The 16,521-nt window shown below is 48.4% G+C and overlaps 1 protein-coding gene across 1 annotated transcript in view; it reads right to left on the bottom strand.

Annotated features, from left to right (window-relative positions):
* Positions 1–6,638: 6,638 nt before the first annotated feature.
* LOC135396471 (neuroglian-like) overlaps positions 6,639–16,521 on the bottom strand; it is a 136,614-nt gene continuing 126,731 nt past the window's right edge. Inside the window, exon 9 of the mRNA XM_064627458.1 lies at positions 6,639–7,608. Within this exon, the coding sequence (XP_064483528.1) occupies positions 7,006–7,608 (603 nt within the window). The 3' untranslated portion in view covers positions 6,639–7,005. The remainder of the gene's footprint in view (positions 7,609–16,521) is intronic.

Below are 16,521 nucleotides of genomic sequence, written 5' to 3'. Positions count from 1 at the left end.
CCGGAGTCGGTGGTGTAAGGATTTCAAAGAAGAAGAAATACCAAAAACACGTTCCGCATCGGAGCCGATGAAATAAGGGGGGGGGGATCGAAGTAGCTTGCCGTTGTTGGCCGCGCACAAGTGAGCGTCGTCACGACTATAGCAAAAAAAAAAAAAAAAAAAGAAAAAAAAGAAAGGAAAAATAAAAAAAGAGAAAAAGAAAAGGGGGAGAAGAGAGTTGTCCAGTTCAAAGTGAGGCATAGGCAGGATGAACGATACTGATGGGACGGAGGTGCACTGCAGATGAGAGGTGCACTAGAGTCACTTGTCAGGGACTCTCACTCGTCACTATGTCAGGCTTGGAGTTGGAAAGGTGAGTTTCCCGCATAGTATGGTATGCGCGGCATTCTGTCAGGATATGTTCGATAGTTTCCGGATGATGACAGTGACTGCAACCGGAATCCTCCCTGGAGCCGACTATGAACAGTTGAGAGTTCGTGAACGCAGATCCCTTGCGTAGGCGATAGAGCATTGTCTGCATGACTCGGGGAAGGTCTTTCATGGGAAGAGAGGGTCGGTCATTTTGCATGATGTCCTGTATGCCAGGATGTGCAGAGGACGCTAGCTGGTTCGCTCGTTCGTTGCCTCTGATGTCGACATGAGACGGGACCCACTGAAGAGCAAGATCACCTCCGATTAGCTCATGCTGGGCACACGACCTCCTTATACAGCGGGCTAGGGTGCTACCATACATGGGGTTCATCACGTTACAGAGGGCACTTCTGGAGTCCGTAAGTAAAACGGCCTTAGCTATTCCTGTGACTTGGACCGCAGCAGCTGCGTGTAACAAGGCAAGGAGTTCGGCCGTCGTGGATGATGTAGGGTAACGAGCTGATTTCCCTTGCCTGGCCACGTTCATTGATGGGATGTAGTACGCACTGGTAGCGCTTTTGGCACTGTCGTCAATGGAGCCATCTGTAAACACAAGAGTATGCGTGTGGTAGGTGTCGCTTAGCTGCCATTTTGGCCACCAGGGGGCTGGACTCACTCTTCTTCCGTAAACCTGGGATGTGAAGCATTGTTGCGGGCACGAACTCACGCCATGGTGGCGTAGGTGGACTAGCCGAGGAAGAGCCCCACCGTTGGCTAGAGAGCTGGTGGCGAGCCCACTAGCCAGGCGCCCTAGGAATGTGTGTGTCCTTTGTTCGAGGTCCGTGAAGACGGGAATGCTTGTTGATAGATGTTGCCGCGCTATCCAGAAGCTGGGGTCCTTTGAGCTCATAGTGGACACTGACAGACTTTTCCTTAGCTTCCAAGTACGTGTGGGTGACGCTATAGAAAAGGTAGGTAGACCAAGCGCAGTTCTCATACGGGCACGATGAAGACGCTCAAGGGCCTGCCACTGTGTAGGCATAAGGTCTACGTACGGCGCGCCACGTAGAGAATGCGTGACAAGGTGAGAGCTTCGTCCCGGGTGAGCAATGATCGTGCATGGCAGCCCCATGATTTACCGCTGATTCTGCGAAGCAAGTTAAGCGGTTTCTTTCCCTTGCAGATAGTCTGGTTCACTTGCTTAGACCAGCGTAATGTGCTATCGATGGTGACACCAAGATATTTATATGACGCGCATCTTGGGATGGGAGTGTTATTAATGCTGAGGCTAGGAAAGTCTTTGCCCACGTACTTTCCGCGGGGCATGCAAACCATGCATTTTGACTTTTCTGGCGACGCTTCCAGCCCTGTCGCAAGCAGCGCCGCATTGAGCCCGTGGCAATGTCGGCTGTGTCACGAATTTTCTCCTTATTCGGTCCCACGATGCGAAGACAGATGTCGTCCGCGTAGATGGTGAGATGAAGGGCGTATGGTGTAGGGCGAATTCCTCGGTGGATCCCAGCCATGATTAGGTTGAATAGTATAGGTGAAAGAACGCTGCCTTGTGGGACTCGCTCAAACTTCTTCATGGAACGAATACACTCGCGGGAGGACACGTCAAACGTTCTGTCGGATAGAAAGTCACAGATGTATCCCAGCACGCAGCCAGTGATTTGAGCTTCTTCGAGCGCAGCTAAACATGCCGCGTGCGTTAACGAGTCCTATGCCTTCTTCACATCAATGAAGAAAGCATAGATGAAATAGAATCTTTGGGCGCACTGCTGAACTTCTAGTGCCAGACGGTAAGCTACTTTATTGTCTCGGACACCCACGTGTCCCGTTATCAACTGTAGCCGGATGCCATGCCTTTCGTCAAGAGCTTCCTGTTGAAATGCTCGGTGCGTTCTGTATATTCTCCACAAAAACTTCCAAAGCATTCGTCGCCTTTGGGACATTCATGTCATTCGGGATGATGGTTGGCTAGGAGCGTGCTATGTGATGAAACTCGTCTTTAAGAGTGCATTAAGAGTGGTGGTGCTGGTCTAGGCTAGTGAACCAAACGGTGCGTAAAGGCAAGAAGACTCTTAATTTACTCCGAAGGGTCAATGGAAAGTCATGAGGCTCCAGTTCACGTTTCCTGCTCACGCTGCACAAAGCATTAATTCTCTAGCGTATCCTGTACGTGTCACCGTACGTAGATCTGGGACCTACATGGCAGGCTCTTGAGCGGCTCCATCGGACAGGAATAAGAACGGCGCTTAGAATACCTAGCTTCTCTGGAATTACCCAGACTTACCTGGAAGCCAAGGAAAAGCCCGTTAGTATCCATTCCGAGCTTATGGGGGCTCCGGTACTTAGACGACTTGGCCACGTCCGGAAGCAAGCACACTCCTTTCTCTGCCCTCGTAAGAAGGTCACACGCGTCCCTCGGCCGCTTGGCCAGCGAATACGATACTAGCGCCCTGAGCCACAGTGAGAGATCGCCTCAACATCCTGCTGGATTACCTTCGGCGCCATAGCGGGAGTTTGTACCTGGCATAACGCTCTACGTTCCGGGCATTCATAAAAAGGAGGAGTGTAGCCCCCTGGTCGCTAGAGTGGCAGTTGAGAACCTGATAAGCGACGTCTACCACTCACATACTCTAGTATTCACTGATGGCTCTATCGACGACCGCAGCAAAAGTGTTACTTGTGCGTTCTTCATCCCATCAGTGAGCGTGGCCTGGCACGGAGAACATCGCGTTACCCGATATCCTCTACGACTGCTGTACTCCTGGCTCTCCCGCACGCAGCTGCTGCGGTCCAAGTGGGAGGGTTCGCCAGGGCAGTCCTACGCAGAGACTCGAGAAGCGCCCTATGTGACGTGATGAAACCCATGTGTGACAACATCTTAGCGCGAAGCATCAGAAGATCGTGAGTCAGCATAAACAAACCGGAGGCGATATCGTCTTCCAATGGATCTAGTCCCACGTCGGTATCGGCGGCAACGAAATGGCGGATCAACTGGCGTCCTCGGCACACCTGGGCTGCAGCAATAGCTTACCAACTCCGGACGACACCGACAGGCAAATGGCCGTCCAGCAGCTTGTTGAACTGCGCCACCCTGGGATACGGGACTTCATACACCATCATCGCCCCCTTCTTTCCATGAAAAACCTTCCTCGAGGCATACAGACCATGCTCCAAAGGCTCCGCACTAGATCCGCGTTCACCAACTCTCAACTATTCAAGATGGGCTCCAGGGGTTACGCAACAGTGCTGTGGCCACTGTCAACAGCCTGAGACAATCGAGCACATACTGCGATACTGCCGAGCATACCATTCTCCGCGCGAAGCCCATTTCCCTCACTCCAGCGCGGGCACTCCAGCGGACATCCTCTACCCCGGTGGTTCTTCTGCCGAACGTTCCGCTAAAGCAAGAAACATTATTCTCTTTCTGCAGAAGGCGGGTCTAACACTTTGCTCTCCCCGACGAACTCAAGCACCCTCTACGCATCTCCACCCTTCATCCTCTATCCTCATCCGTCTTTCTTCTTTTTTTATTTTTGATATAGTCGTGACGAAGCTCACTTCTGTGTGGCCAACAACAGCGAGACGATCCATTTTTAAAAGTGTGGGGTCCGTCATCAACATATCAGACAGAGCCATTGCAGTACTCTGGAGCTATTCAATGACTCTAACTTGGCATGTGTGAACGGCGTACGGAGCTTGTACGAGATAGTTCGATATCGTTTGCACATTACACTCTAAAAAAACAGAGCGTAACCGCATAGCAATGCTGTGCGCCAACCACTGCCACGAATCATAGGATTATCGCATCTCATTTCAGGAGAGAGGGGGCGTACGCCTTTTTGTGGCAATTACCATATATCCAAATTGCCACAAAAAGGCGTACGCCTCCCCGTCTTCTCGAATCAAAAGCGATAACCCTATCGTTCGCGACAATGATTGGCGCACTACACTCTAAAAAAAAAAAGTACTTTTACTCCTTTTGGGGAGTAATTGCATTGCCACAAAAAATAGTCCTTTTCGGGAGTAAATGCACGGGAGTAAATGAATGTCACAGAGTGAAGACCGCATTTCACGCACTGTTGTAAGAGTCCCACACTGTTAAAACAGAACTTCACCACATAGCACGCTCCTAGCCACCCATCATTCCGTATGATATCATTCTGCGTATTGATTTGTTGGAAATGGGAGGAGGCGCCTATCTGGGACAGATTATCTTGTCCCAGATTGGCGCCTCCCCTCTGTTTTGAACAAATCAGGACACAGAATGATATTATTCGGAATGATGGTAGGCTAGGAGCGTGCTATGTGGTGAAGTTCTGTTTTAACAGTGCAGGTACATAATTGGTGCGCATGCATGAAAATACTTTGAAGCAAACCGTCAACCGTGATATATCGAGTGATATAAAATCTTGCGCCATACTAGGGCACAATTTGCGAAGAAAGATGCGCTGTTTCTTACTCTGTGTGGCTGGAAAATTGCTACGTTGTCTGAGTTATACAGCCTTGTGTCATTCAAATTGACCAAGGGCACATATTTACGTAGACTGTCGCATTCAGGAGACCATTCGCAAAGTTTAGTGACAATTTGCAGTCCTGGGGAGTAAATGTCGGGACTAAATGTTGGGTTAGGGGACTAAAATGGGCAGTAATTGCAGACTAGGGGAGTAGAAGCTGCAATTACTCCCTGTTTTACTTCTTTTTTCTTAGAGTGTACGTGCTATGCGGTGAATTTCATTTTCTAGAGTGATAGGGCTACCGTATCAATCACAGTGGCTCAGTTGTTGAGATGCCCCTCTTCGCCGCCTTCTTAGCTTCTAGGTACATTCTAACAACAGACCTTCACCGCATAGCACGCTGTGCGCCAACCACTGCCACGAATGATAGTGTTATCGCTTCTGATTCGAAGATAGTGGGAGCGTACTCCTTTTTGTGTCAATCATCATACATCCAAATTGGCACGAAAAGGCGCACGCCCCCTCCCCTCTCTCTACGAATAGGAAGCGATAACTCTATCATTCGTGGCAATGGTTGGCGCACAGAATGCTATGCGGTGAAGTTCTGTATTTAGAGTGTATTATGAGAGTATGAGAGAGCTGCGATGTGATAAGAGTACACTCTAAAAACAGAACTTCACCGCATAGCACGCTGTGCGCCAACCATTGCCACGAATGATAGGGTTATCGCTTCTGATTCGAAAACAGAGCGGGGCGTACGCCTTTTTGTGGCAATTTGGACGAAAATTGCAACAAAAAGGCGTACGCCCCCCTCTGTCTTCGAATAACCAGCAATAACACTATCATTCGTGGAAATGGTTGGCGCGCAGCGTGCTATGCGGTGAAGCTCTGTTTTTAGAGTGTATACATGGAAGTTGCCAGCCGATAGGGGTGTCAAACACACTCTACGGTGTTCCTATCACTCGAAAAACAGAACTTCACCGCATAGCACGCTGTGCGCCAACCACTGCCACGAATGATAGTGTTATCGCTTCTGATTCGAAGAGAGTGGGAGCGTACTCCTTTTTGTGTCAATCATCATAAATCCAAATTGGCACGAAAAGGCGCACGCCCCCCCCCCCTCTCTACGAATAGGAAGCGATAACCCTATCATTCGTGGCAACGGTTGGCGCACAGAATGCTATGCGGTGAAGTTCTGTATTTAGAGTGTATTATGAGAGTATGAGAGAGATGCGATGTGATAAGAGTACACTCTAAAAACAGAACTTCACCGCATAGCACGCTGTGCGCCAACCATTGCCACGAATGATAGGGTTATCGCTTCTGATTCGAAAACAGAGCGGGGCGTACGCGTTTTTGTGGCAATTTGGATGAAAATTGCAACAAAAAGGCGGACGCCCCCCCTCTGTCTTCGAATAACCAGCAATAACACTATCATTCGTGGCAATGGTTGGCGCGCAGCGTGCTATGCGGTGAAGCTCTGTTTTTAGAGTGTATACATGGAAGTTGCCAGCCGATAGGGGGGGGGGGAACGATAGGGGTGTCAAACACACTCTACGGTGTTCCTATCACTCGAAAAACAGAACTTCACCGCATAGCACGCTGTGCTCCAACCACTGCACATTTTCACCGTCTGCCATGATTGTTACGCAGGATGGTTCACATAAAGCTTATATTTTACCATATTTATGTTTGTCCGTAAATACATAGCAATGCCAAGCTATGCTTTCAAACTGCATGGGAGAAGTAGGACTTTCATTATCAAGCATTTCAAAATCTGCGGAGAGTCCAATTTTCTTCTATGAGACTGTGAGGATCGCAGAATTATCAAAGCATATTTTTATTGACGGAGTTCATTGAGGAACTGAATGATACTGACCTGCATGAAAGGTGCTCTCCACAGGACAGTGTGCCAATTGACATACATAAAATGGGTCCACGAGTCAAGTTTTTGTGCAGCCGGATGATTTCCAAGAATTTGCGTTTATTGGAATCACTGGGTTTGACTTTGCCAGATTTTTTTTCTGTACCGTTATCTGAAGGTCTAACACAATGGTCCAACAAACAGCGAGGACCATGGTACAACATACTCCTCTGTGCATTCATCATGAAGGAGGACAATGCCAGAATTTAATGTAAAAGGAAGTAATTTTCGAGACATACTCTACATTTGTAATGCAGCACTAAATTACTGGCACCCTTCTTCGTCTTCCCCAGAGTGACCAAGCACCTCGGACGCTGCAGTATGTGCCTGGCCTCGGTGATTATGAGCTTCCACTTTGATACGGTAAGGTTTGCAAGGTGGCTGATCGTAAACCACGTGTGAGTGCTGACGCCAGTCTTCAATGATACGGGAGTTCCAGGAAGCATCGGGCAGATCGTCCCGTTTCCACAATACCTTATAGAAGAAACCAGGTGCGTTGTGTTCGATGGGCGACATCGGTTCCCAGCTTATAACAAGGTTGTCCGACCGATCTCCCCGTCCGCTCACTCGATCAGGGTTCTTGTGGGGCACATCCTCGGGTGTCTTGCAGTAGCCAAAGGGTGGGGACGGTGGTGAGGGTCCAATCTTGTTGCGTGCCACAACGCGGAATGTATAGTTGGCCCATGGACTCATAGACACCTTGAACTTAGTGTCTGGAGCAGGAATGTTGGCAAAGGCATCCTCCCAAATGTCGGGTGTAAAGGAAGTGTTGTACTGTATGGAATAAGAGAGGATGGGGGCACGACGATCTCCAGTTGGCCACCATTCCACAAGGGCAGTGAATGACTCGCACTGGACATCCACAACCTGCGTAGCAGTTAACTGATAAGAGCCAGTTACACAATGGTTCCAAAAGGTGCTAATTAGCAAATGAACAATCACTTAAGTGTTAAAAGTTAAAACCGAGAGTGTAGAGATAGCAACATAAACAATGCATCAGACGCCATGACACAGTTGATAGAGTTTGTCATTCGACTACAATTAAGAAAATGTATAATTTTCAAGGAGAAAGAACTAAATAAGCTATAGAAGACAGGCCAATACTGAAATAAAGTTAAAATTCGGGCAGGTTGGCGGTCCATTCTAAAATTGATAAAAATCCCCAAAAGCGCAGTAGCAGGTTCAAAATGTACGCATCAGCAACCCTTCTGTGTGTTTTTCCGATAATGTGACGAACTTTCTGGTGACCTAAGCACCACCGTAGTTCCGGAACGTTCGACAGGAGAAGGAGAGGAGGGATATTTTGTGTTTATAAGCGTAGACGTATCAAAAATAAAAGTCTTTGATTGGTAGTCGGTGCATGTGGCATCTCGTTTTTGGCCTTTTTGTTGTCGCCTTGCACTGTTTTTTTAAAATATCGATTTTAGAACAGGCCAATGCAATTTCATTTACGTGCATAATTAATTGCTCTAGCAATTGGCACATTTTTTAGCAACTTAGAAGGTCTGTCCACCACCAACAAAATAAGTATAGGGACTGTGCGACGGTTTCGGCGGGTGGTTTCGGTTTTGCCATTTCCGGTTCCCGTTGGTTCGCAGAGCAGGATGAAGATGACGATAGTAGTATAGCGCGGTACCGGATAAGAACATCCTTTTTCTAATCCTCCTTGCCCTCTTCTTTCTAATACAATTCCAATCCAATTCTAAGCCAAAATCCAGTTCTAAGCCAACACAATCCAGTTCTAAGCCGCCTGATTGGTCGCCATTAGCTCCGCCCACTTCACGTTGGTTGGCGTATGCTAAGCCTAGTGATCACTGAGTGGTCAATAATAGCTCCACCCTCTATGCTAATGAGCTGGCTTGGCTCCGCTTACTTCACATTGATTGGCTCATGCTAAGTAAACTGATCGCTGATTGGTCAATCGTAGCTCCACCCATTATGCTAATGAACTGGCTTGGCTCTGCCCACTTCATGATGATTGGTCCACGCTAAGCCCACTGATTGGTCGACTCCGCCCCTTATGCTAATGACTGGCTTGGCTACATGGGTCTTTATGCTAATGTGTGGGCCCCTGATTGGACCATTCCAAACCCACTGATCGGTGATTGGCTGGCTTAGCTCTGCGCCTTTATGCTAATGGTGGCTCCACCCACCTCACGATGATTGGTGCATGCTAAGGCCGTGGCCACCTGACAGATCACAGATTGGCTGCGTCTACACTTATAAGTCGGATTCGTGGTTTTCGGCATTTTCCGAAAAATGCCGGAAAACACCCCCGAATGATTTTTTTCAGATTCGGAATATTCCGAAAAAATACGAATTTCTCGTGTCCTGACAGCTGCCATTCCTGGAACCGCAAAGGGAAATCCCCTTGGAATCTTCCTTTGTCGACTATTTCTCGAGCGTGGCATTATCTTCGGGATGTGCCCTTGTTTCGTTGTGCGTAAGCGCTTATAGGAGGATTACCTCATCTGTTGATGAATCTCGAATGGATGATATAAAGCGCGAGTTTTTCGAATATGCTGCATGCCCTGCCCCTCAGGTAGATATATCTCCTATTCAGTTTTGGACGACCCATTCCAGCACATGGCCTTTGTTATCGCAGTGCGCCTTAAGCATACTGGCTATTCCTGTTTCTAGCGCTAACGTTGAGCGCGCGTTCTCTAAACTGCGTGTTATTAATCGCAAGGAGCGAGCCGCTATGACAGATGCGAGCCATGATGATGTACGCTTGCATCTATTACAACAAGAGGTAGTCTCATTGTTTGCTGGTTTGGCACAGGGAATAAAAGACATTGTTAATGAAACCATGAATCAATTCACTTCTTTTCGGTTCGTTGTTACTTCGCCCGCAAAATACTTCGCCCGCTCCTTCATGCGAAATAAATAGATGCCCGTATTCGGGCATTTATTTTTTGGGCGGAATATAGATGCCGAAAAAATCCGATTTATAGTCCCCAATATAAATGCCGATAAACACCCCCCGAACAGGGTTGAAAATAAATGCCGAAAACCACAAACCCTACTTATAAGCCATCTGATTGGTCGACCCTCATTGGCCCACCAACCAGATGCCCACCGCGCACTCGGCAGCGACTCCGCTGCGGCTTTATCTCAGATAGACAGGAAAAAAAGTACATTTCAGCGTTTATTGAGTAGATGTTTGAGGAAAAGCATGGCAGTCTTGGAGAGATTGATTCCTTTGATGCTGGGCGTGGTTCCGCGGAAGTGACGGATCATGCAGACGTCTCCGGGACAGCGGCTAAGAAAAATTTCGTCCTCCGTTAGTTGACACTTCCACGTGCACTGGATATCTTCGTAGCTGTCGCTCACGTCCAGCGAGTGAAGGCACGTGCGCAGCGATTCAGTAGCGTTTCTGTCCAGGTTAATGCCGGACCGCATAGGTACCACATGCCACTCTCTGATGGCCAAGATGTCGCCCGGGCGCGTATTTAAATCTGCTAAAGAGCAGAGCACAGGGAGGAAAAGGACGCAGCTGATTGGTGGAGAGTGAGGAGGGCCTGTGCCGCTGTGCGGGCACCGCCGGCCGCCTTGTACGCTATGCTAGCATGCTTGCTTGCTTGCTTGGGAAGGCAGCGCAGTGCGTATCTGTTTGGCGCGGTGGTGCTCGTTCTCCAATGAAGAGTACGCAGCGGTTGTGCGCTGAGATGTTGAAAACTGAAGGAACGGTGTTTCAAAGCGGTGTCGACAGACATTGGTGTGCGACAGAAAGAAGACGTCGATGAAATGAATGATGTGATGTGGCGCATTGAGATAAGCAAGCTCTCCCACTGGTGAATGTCATTCGCGAGCCCAATCAAGACGAAATTAAATACGCTTGGTCCTGTGGAGTGTGTATAGCTAGCAGCAGTACACAGACACCCATATGGTTTTACGTGCCGAATCGGTAGTGCATGGATACACAGCAGTGAGGAACTTACATGTCGTCGTGTACAGCGCAGCGAGCCTTTGTTTACTTTCGTCGCCGTCGGTGAAGATCCATTATCAAAGAACCTCGATAACTCTCAGAATATCATCAGCATCTGGTATTAATATGGGTACACAACAGAGTTCATGAACAAAAGCTAGCTTCGAGAAATCACAAAATTTTATGGCAAAGCATCCACCTCTTAAAGGGGCCGTAAACAGGCACAAAAGGTGCACATTTGTTTGTGTTATATTATTGAAACTTATGCAGTGAAAACTCCTTGCAATTACTAACGCTCAAAAACAAAAGGTGCTTGCATACCGATGAAATATTCACTGCACTCTTTCGCATTTTAGCTCCGCCCGGCGCTCTAACTTTACCTCCCCCCCTTTTTGATGTAGCGCTTTCGTCACCAATTACGATCGAGTGTTCCACGTATGATTTTACTTCAAATGTGGAATTGGACTAGATGAACGTGAATCCTCTTCTGTGCAAAACCTAAGCAGTTACAGCCTCAAACTGAAAAAGAAATGTGTTTAATTTAGGTATCATACGCACACTACGTTTTCTAGGCAGTGGCACGCCGCACATCACGAGCGCGAATGAATATCCGGGACTACAGTTCCGGAATCTTAGGTAGGTGCGCGACATCTTCGTCATCTTCGAATGGTTCCAACAACTGGGCTGCCTGGTTTGAGCCATGCGGCATGGCATCGTGTCACCAGCTCGCGTGGAACAGTGGATAGCGTGCTGGCCATGTCACGTCGACTGGGAGGAACCCGGGTTCGAATCGCATCATGTGATGGCAGCCCAACTGTTGACGTTTGCACCAGCTGGAGATGTTGAAGATGTCATGACGTTGAATTTCGGAACCACGGAGCACAACGCGTCGTTTCACACAAACAAACTGAGCGCTCCGGCTCACAGCTGATAACGAAGTATGTTTATTGGCTGGTAATTTGACACGTCATGTGGGCAGCTCGGCCCCCCCCTATTGGACAGCAAAACGCTACGTAGCCATGTGACGTATGCGTGGTGGAGAGAGGCTCGCTGGTTACTCATCTTTGAAAGCAGTTATATGGGTCAATGAGCTGGCACGAGCCGAATGAAATGTATATTTGGGTATTATGATCTGCGTTCCTTCATGAGGTATCATTATTTCACAAATGTTTGGTGGCCTGTTTACGGCCCCTTTAACATGACTTAACGCAAGGGAAACCTGCTGCGGTAATACCCACAATTGCAATCATTTGTGGCCTGCGCGAGGAACTGAGGATCTTCTTCCTTGTCCTTGAGGGGTTTGAATATTCTCCGTTCTGAGGTCGCTAACAGCTAAGATGTAAAGAGAAAAGTAAAGGCATGTCGAGGTGCTTGCCGCCTTTCGCGCGCTCGCAATAGCTTTGCTGGCATAAACGTTCGCTGTTTTAACTGAAATATTGTTGCTTGCCTTGACTGAAGCAGCTTGAAGAACGGAATCGGCGTCTGTTGGGAATGGATTGAACACAAAACGTACCTGTTTGCAAGTTGGCTGCCTCTTGATCAGGAGACCGTTTTTTTAAATATACGCATTGATAAGAAAGAGTGTATTTCTCATCACATTGCATAGTAACCAAGTGGATGACTGGCTTAAGTGGGTGTAAGCTTTACCACCTTCTCTATAGGCGGTGCACCAGGGATGACGGTGACCTGCGCTGTAGTGTCTCCACCGTAATCAATTTCGTGGCCATCATTACCCCTTGATGTCCTGGTTTGTAGGTATATGCAGTGACAGTTACAGATTTGTGAGCAAGGATCAATAGATCTGCCTCCTGCTGTTATGCCTATTGATATCAATGATTCACCTACACACTCGTTGGCAGCAATCTCAATTAGACGCTGCTGCACCCACAATTTATGTTGCAGAGCGACAAGTCGCGAACACGTTGCAGATAGCTTGCTATAGTAAGAAGAAATTACTGCAATGTTGAAGACAGGCACTGGCTTGCTCTGGGACCGTGTATCATTAAGTATTATTCACTTGTCACAAACCAATGGGCTCTGAGCACCATACTAAATCCGAACAGACCCTTATGCCTGCAGGCCCTTACTTCTCCATTACTGGAAAGATGGCATTGGCAGTAAGCAGGTTTATCTTGTAAATTTGGCTGCAAAGTTGAGCACAAAAGTAAACTACGCCATCATCCCCAGCAAATATTCCACCCGATTTCCCAGGCTGGATTACTGGGCTGGTTCCTGGCCTCGGACGAGCCTGGATCTGGCCAGATTCATAGCGGACCTTTCTGGAACTCCTTTCTACAAAGTTCTGTCATCCCTGCTTCAGTGATTAGGTCTTGTTGCTTCGGTCATGACGTGGTAGGCTGGACAAGTCATCTGTACATAACATGGGACAATTAGGTGTTAACAAGGCCAGCGACTGTTATATGGAGCGAGTCAAACACAAGTGTGTCTTTTGTCACCACCGGTGAAAGAGGAGCCTGTTCCAATATGTGGAGCCCCCATATATCTCTGCATACGGAACAGCAGTGAACTTGGAAAAGTCTTGTTACAGTTCTGCAAAAAGCTATCACAGCATTAAAGTGCCACTACACAGTCACGAAACCGATACTTAGTTTGTGTCGTCAAATGAAAGAACGCAGGTCAGAGATTCCACGCAAAAATTATTACCTCGTTCGGCAAAATCAGTGAAATTTTCTTCAGTTTTTTAAAAGTTGTCACAATTACGTCATCACACAAGGCCCAGCTTTCGAATATGTCATGTCGGAAAGGGCGTCGTATGCATCAAGTCTTCAGTGTCCTAGCAACGACACAAGCGTCCCTTTCGCTGTCACTTAACGCCACGTTTCGTGTGTTGGAAAGAGATTTTGAAGACCATTACTTACTGCCAATGCCATCTTCTTTCTAGTATTGGAGAAGTAAAGGCCTGCACGCATAAGCGTCTGTTTGGAGTTGGTATGGTGCTCACAGCCCATTGGTTTGTGACAAGGGAATAATACTTAACGATACACGGTCCCACAGCAAGCCAGTGCCTGTCTTCAACATTGCAGTGATTTCTTCTTACTATAGCAAGATATCTGCAACGTGTTCGCGACTTGTCGCTCTGCAACATAAATTGTGGGTGCAGCAGCGTCTAATTGAGATTGCTGCCAACGAGTGTGTAGGCGAATCATTGATATCAATAGGCATAACAGCAGGAGGCAGACGTATTGATCCTTACTCACAAATCTCTAATTGTCACTGCATATACGTACAAACCAGGCCATCAAGGGGTAACGATGGCCATGAAATTGATTACGGTGGAGACACTACAGCACAGGGGTCGGATTCACAAAGAGCTCGTGCGACGGAATCTGTCGTAACTCAGTCGTACGGGAAAGTTACGACGAAGCGTAGATTCACGAAGGGCGCGCGTCGCAAAATATTCGCAGCTTACGGCGGAATCCTGCGAGAGCTCCCGAGCAGTCTTACGAAGAAAGATGGCGGCGTTAATTGGCAGCGGTGGATTTGGAGACGGCAAACAAAGACTCCGTAATACGCGCCAACACATTGCACTTTGCCACAGAACCTTCGTGACCATCCCCGAAGTGACATTAAGGCACTTTTTTGCTTGGTAACGTTCAACAAATGCTTCAACTTTGTGCTCCGTAAAATTGGGTCGCGGGGATTTTTCAAGCATCCCCTACACCCTGCTAAGACACCCCCAACACCCCTCCAAATTGTCTGCAAGAAAGGCAAAAGAAGCCATAAAAGCTACAAAACTGAGTGCCACACACCGCTTACAAAACACCCTCACCCACACCCTCCCCGAGACGAACATACTGGGAATATATTTGCTGTGTCATCGAACGCGTTTCGCCTGTGACTGCATGGCATCCATTATGGCTCGTCTTCTTCTAATGGGACGACTCCTATTGGTGCTATTACAAATTTTCGTCATCGTTACCATAGCGAAAACATAGTCTCGCACCCTTTGGCTGTTTCTCTCCGAGGTGCACGTGACAGGAAGCGAGCAACTTCTACTTCCTCGTCAAAGGGGGTACCCTCTCCACTACGATAGCTTTGTGAATCGCGCTTACGACGCCGTCGTACCCGCGTCGCAGGCTACGACGTCTTAGCGCATCTTAGCGTAACTTACGATCGCGTTTGTGAATCCGACCCCAGGTCACCGTCATCCCTGGTGCAACGCCTATAGAGAAGGTGGTAAAGCTTACACCCACTTAAGCCACCCACCCACTTGGTTACAATACAATGTGATGAGAAATACACTCTTTCTTATCAATGCGTACCTTAAAAAAATGCTGTCTCCTGATCAAGAGGCAGCCAACCTGCAAACATGTACGTTTTGCGTTCAATTCATTCCCAACAGACGCAGATTCCGTTCTTCAAGCTGCTTCAGTCAAGGCAAGCAACAATATTTCAGTTAAAACAGCGAACTTAAAGCAGCGCTTCGTCCACCTTCCTGGCCTGGCAGTGCCCGTTATCCGGGGCAGGAAATTTGTGCTGGACCTGCCCAATGGAGGATACGTTTACCACGGATTGTCAGGATCTTTTCCTTTCCCCGTGCCACAGGACAGCAGTTCAGCTAAGCAAGCTGCAGCAAAGTCCGTCGAACCGTCCCCGCTCCCGACTGTCTTGGGGTTATTCCATGGTCCCGAGGAGGAGCGCCGTCAGCTTGAACAAGTACTGCGGCAGTTTGACGGTGTCTTCACGGAAAAACCCGGTAAGTCGTCTGTGTTACAGCATAGCAGACTCAAGGGTAACGCTAGGCCCTGGCGTTGTAATCCGAGACCATTGAGTGTGCATAAGCGTGCTTTGTTAGACGCTGCTCTTGATGAAATGCTCCAAACCGGTGCAGTTCAAAGGTCCCAGAGCCCTTGGGCGTTTCCTGTCGTTCTGGCTCCGAAACGTAATGGTACGGCTAGGCTATGCACCGATACCGTCGACTTAACGCGGTAACTGTAAGGGACTCTTACCCCTTTCCGTCCATCGAGTCTATTATGTAGTCCCTGGGCAACGCTACAGTGCTTTCAACGCTTGATTGTAGTAGAGGGTTTTTGCAATTCCAAGTTGCCCCGGAGGATGTCCCGAAAACAGCCTTTACCTGTCATAGGGGTTTGTTTGAGTTTGTACGGATGCCTTTCGGTCTAACTCTCCCGCCAGTTTCCAACGGCTAATGGATACCGTATTGGGAGATGCGAGTATAACTTCGCGATGGCGTACATGGATGACGTCGTAGTGTTTTCCAGAAACTTTCAGGAACACTTGGAACACCTGTCAATCGTCCTTGCAAGGATGAAACAGGCGGGGCTAACCATCAACCCCCGCAAGGTGCAGCTGGCATCGCCTAGGATCAGCTTCCTCGGCTTCATGGTCGACAGAGGAACCATCAGTCCTAGCGATGACAAGCTAAAGGCGATCATGGAGTATCCGGTTCCCGGTAACGTAAAAGCCTTGCAGCGTTTCTTGGGTATGGTTGGTTGGTTTCTACAGACAATTCATTCCTAATTGCGCTGAGCTAGCGCAGCCGCTTAACCGGTTGTTGCGCAACGATACACCCTGGCAGTGGGGAGAGGAGCACGAACGATCATTTCGAGCTCTTTCTCACGCAATCGCTAATACGGCCAGGTAATATTTGCCTGACCTGAACAAACGGTTTGTAGTGCAAACAGATGCTAGCGATTATGGGGTTGGCGCAGTTCTCCTGCAGGAGCATGACGCTATTCTCTGTCCAGTGGCTTTTGCAAGTCGCACGCTGAATCCGGCAGAACGGAATTACTCCATCACGGAAAAGGAATGCTTGGCGATCATCTTCGCTCTCAGGAAGTTTGATCTGTACCTGGACGGCACCACTTTCA

This window comes from Ornithodoros turicata, chromosome 6, assembly GCF_037126465.1.
Source record: "Ornithodoros turicata isolate Travis chromosome 6, ASM3712646v1, whole genome shotgun sequence".
NCBI classification, from domain to species: Eukaryota; Metazoa; Arthropoda; class Arachnida; order Ixodida; family Argasidae; genus Ornithodoros; species Ornithodoros turicata.
This window is presented reverse-complemented; position numbering and strand designations above follow the sequence as displayed.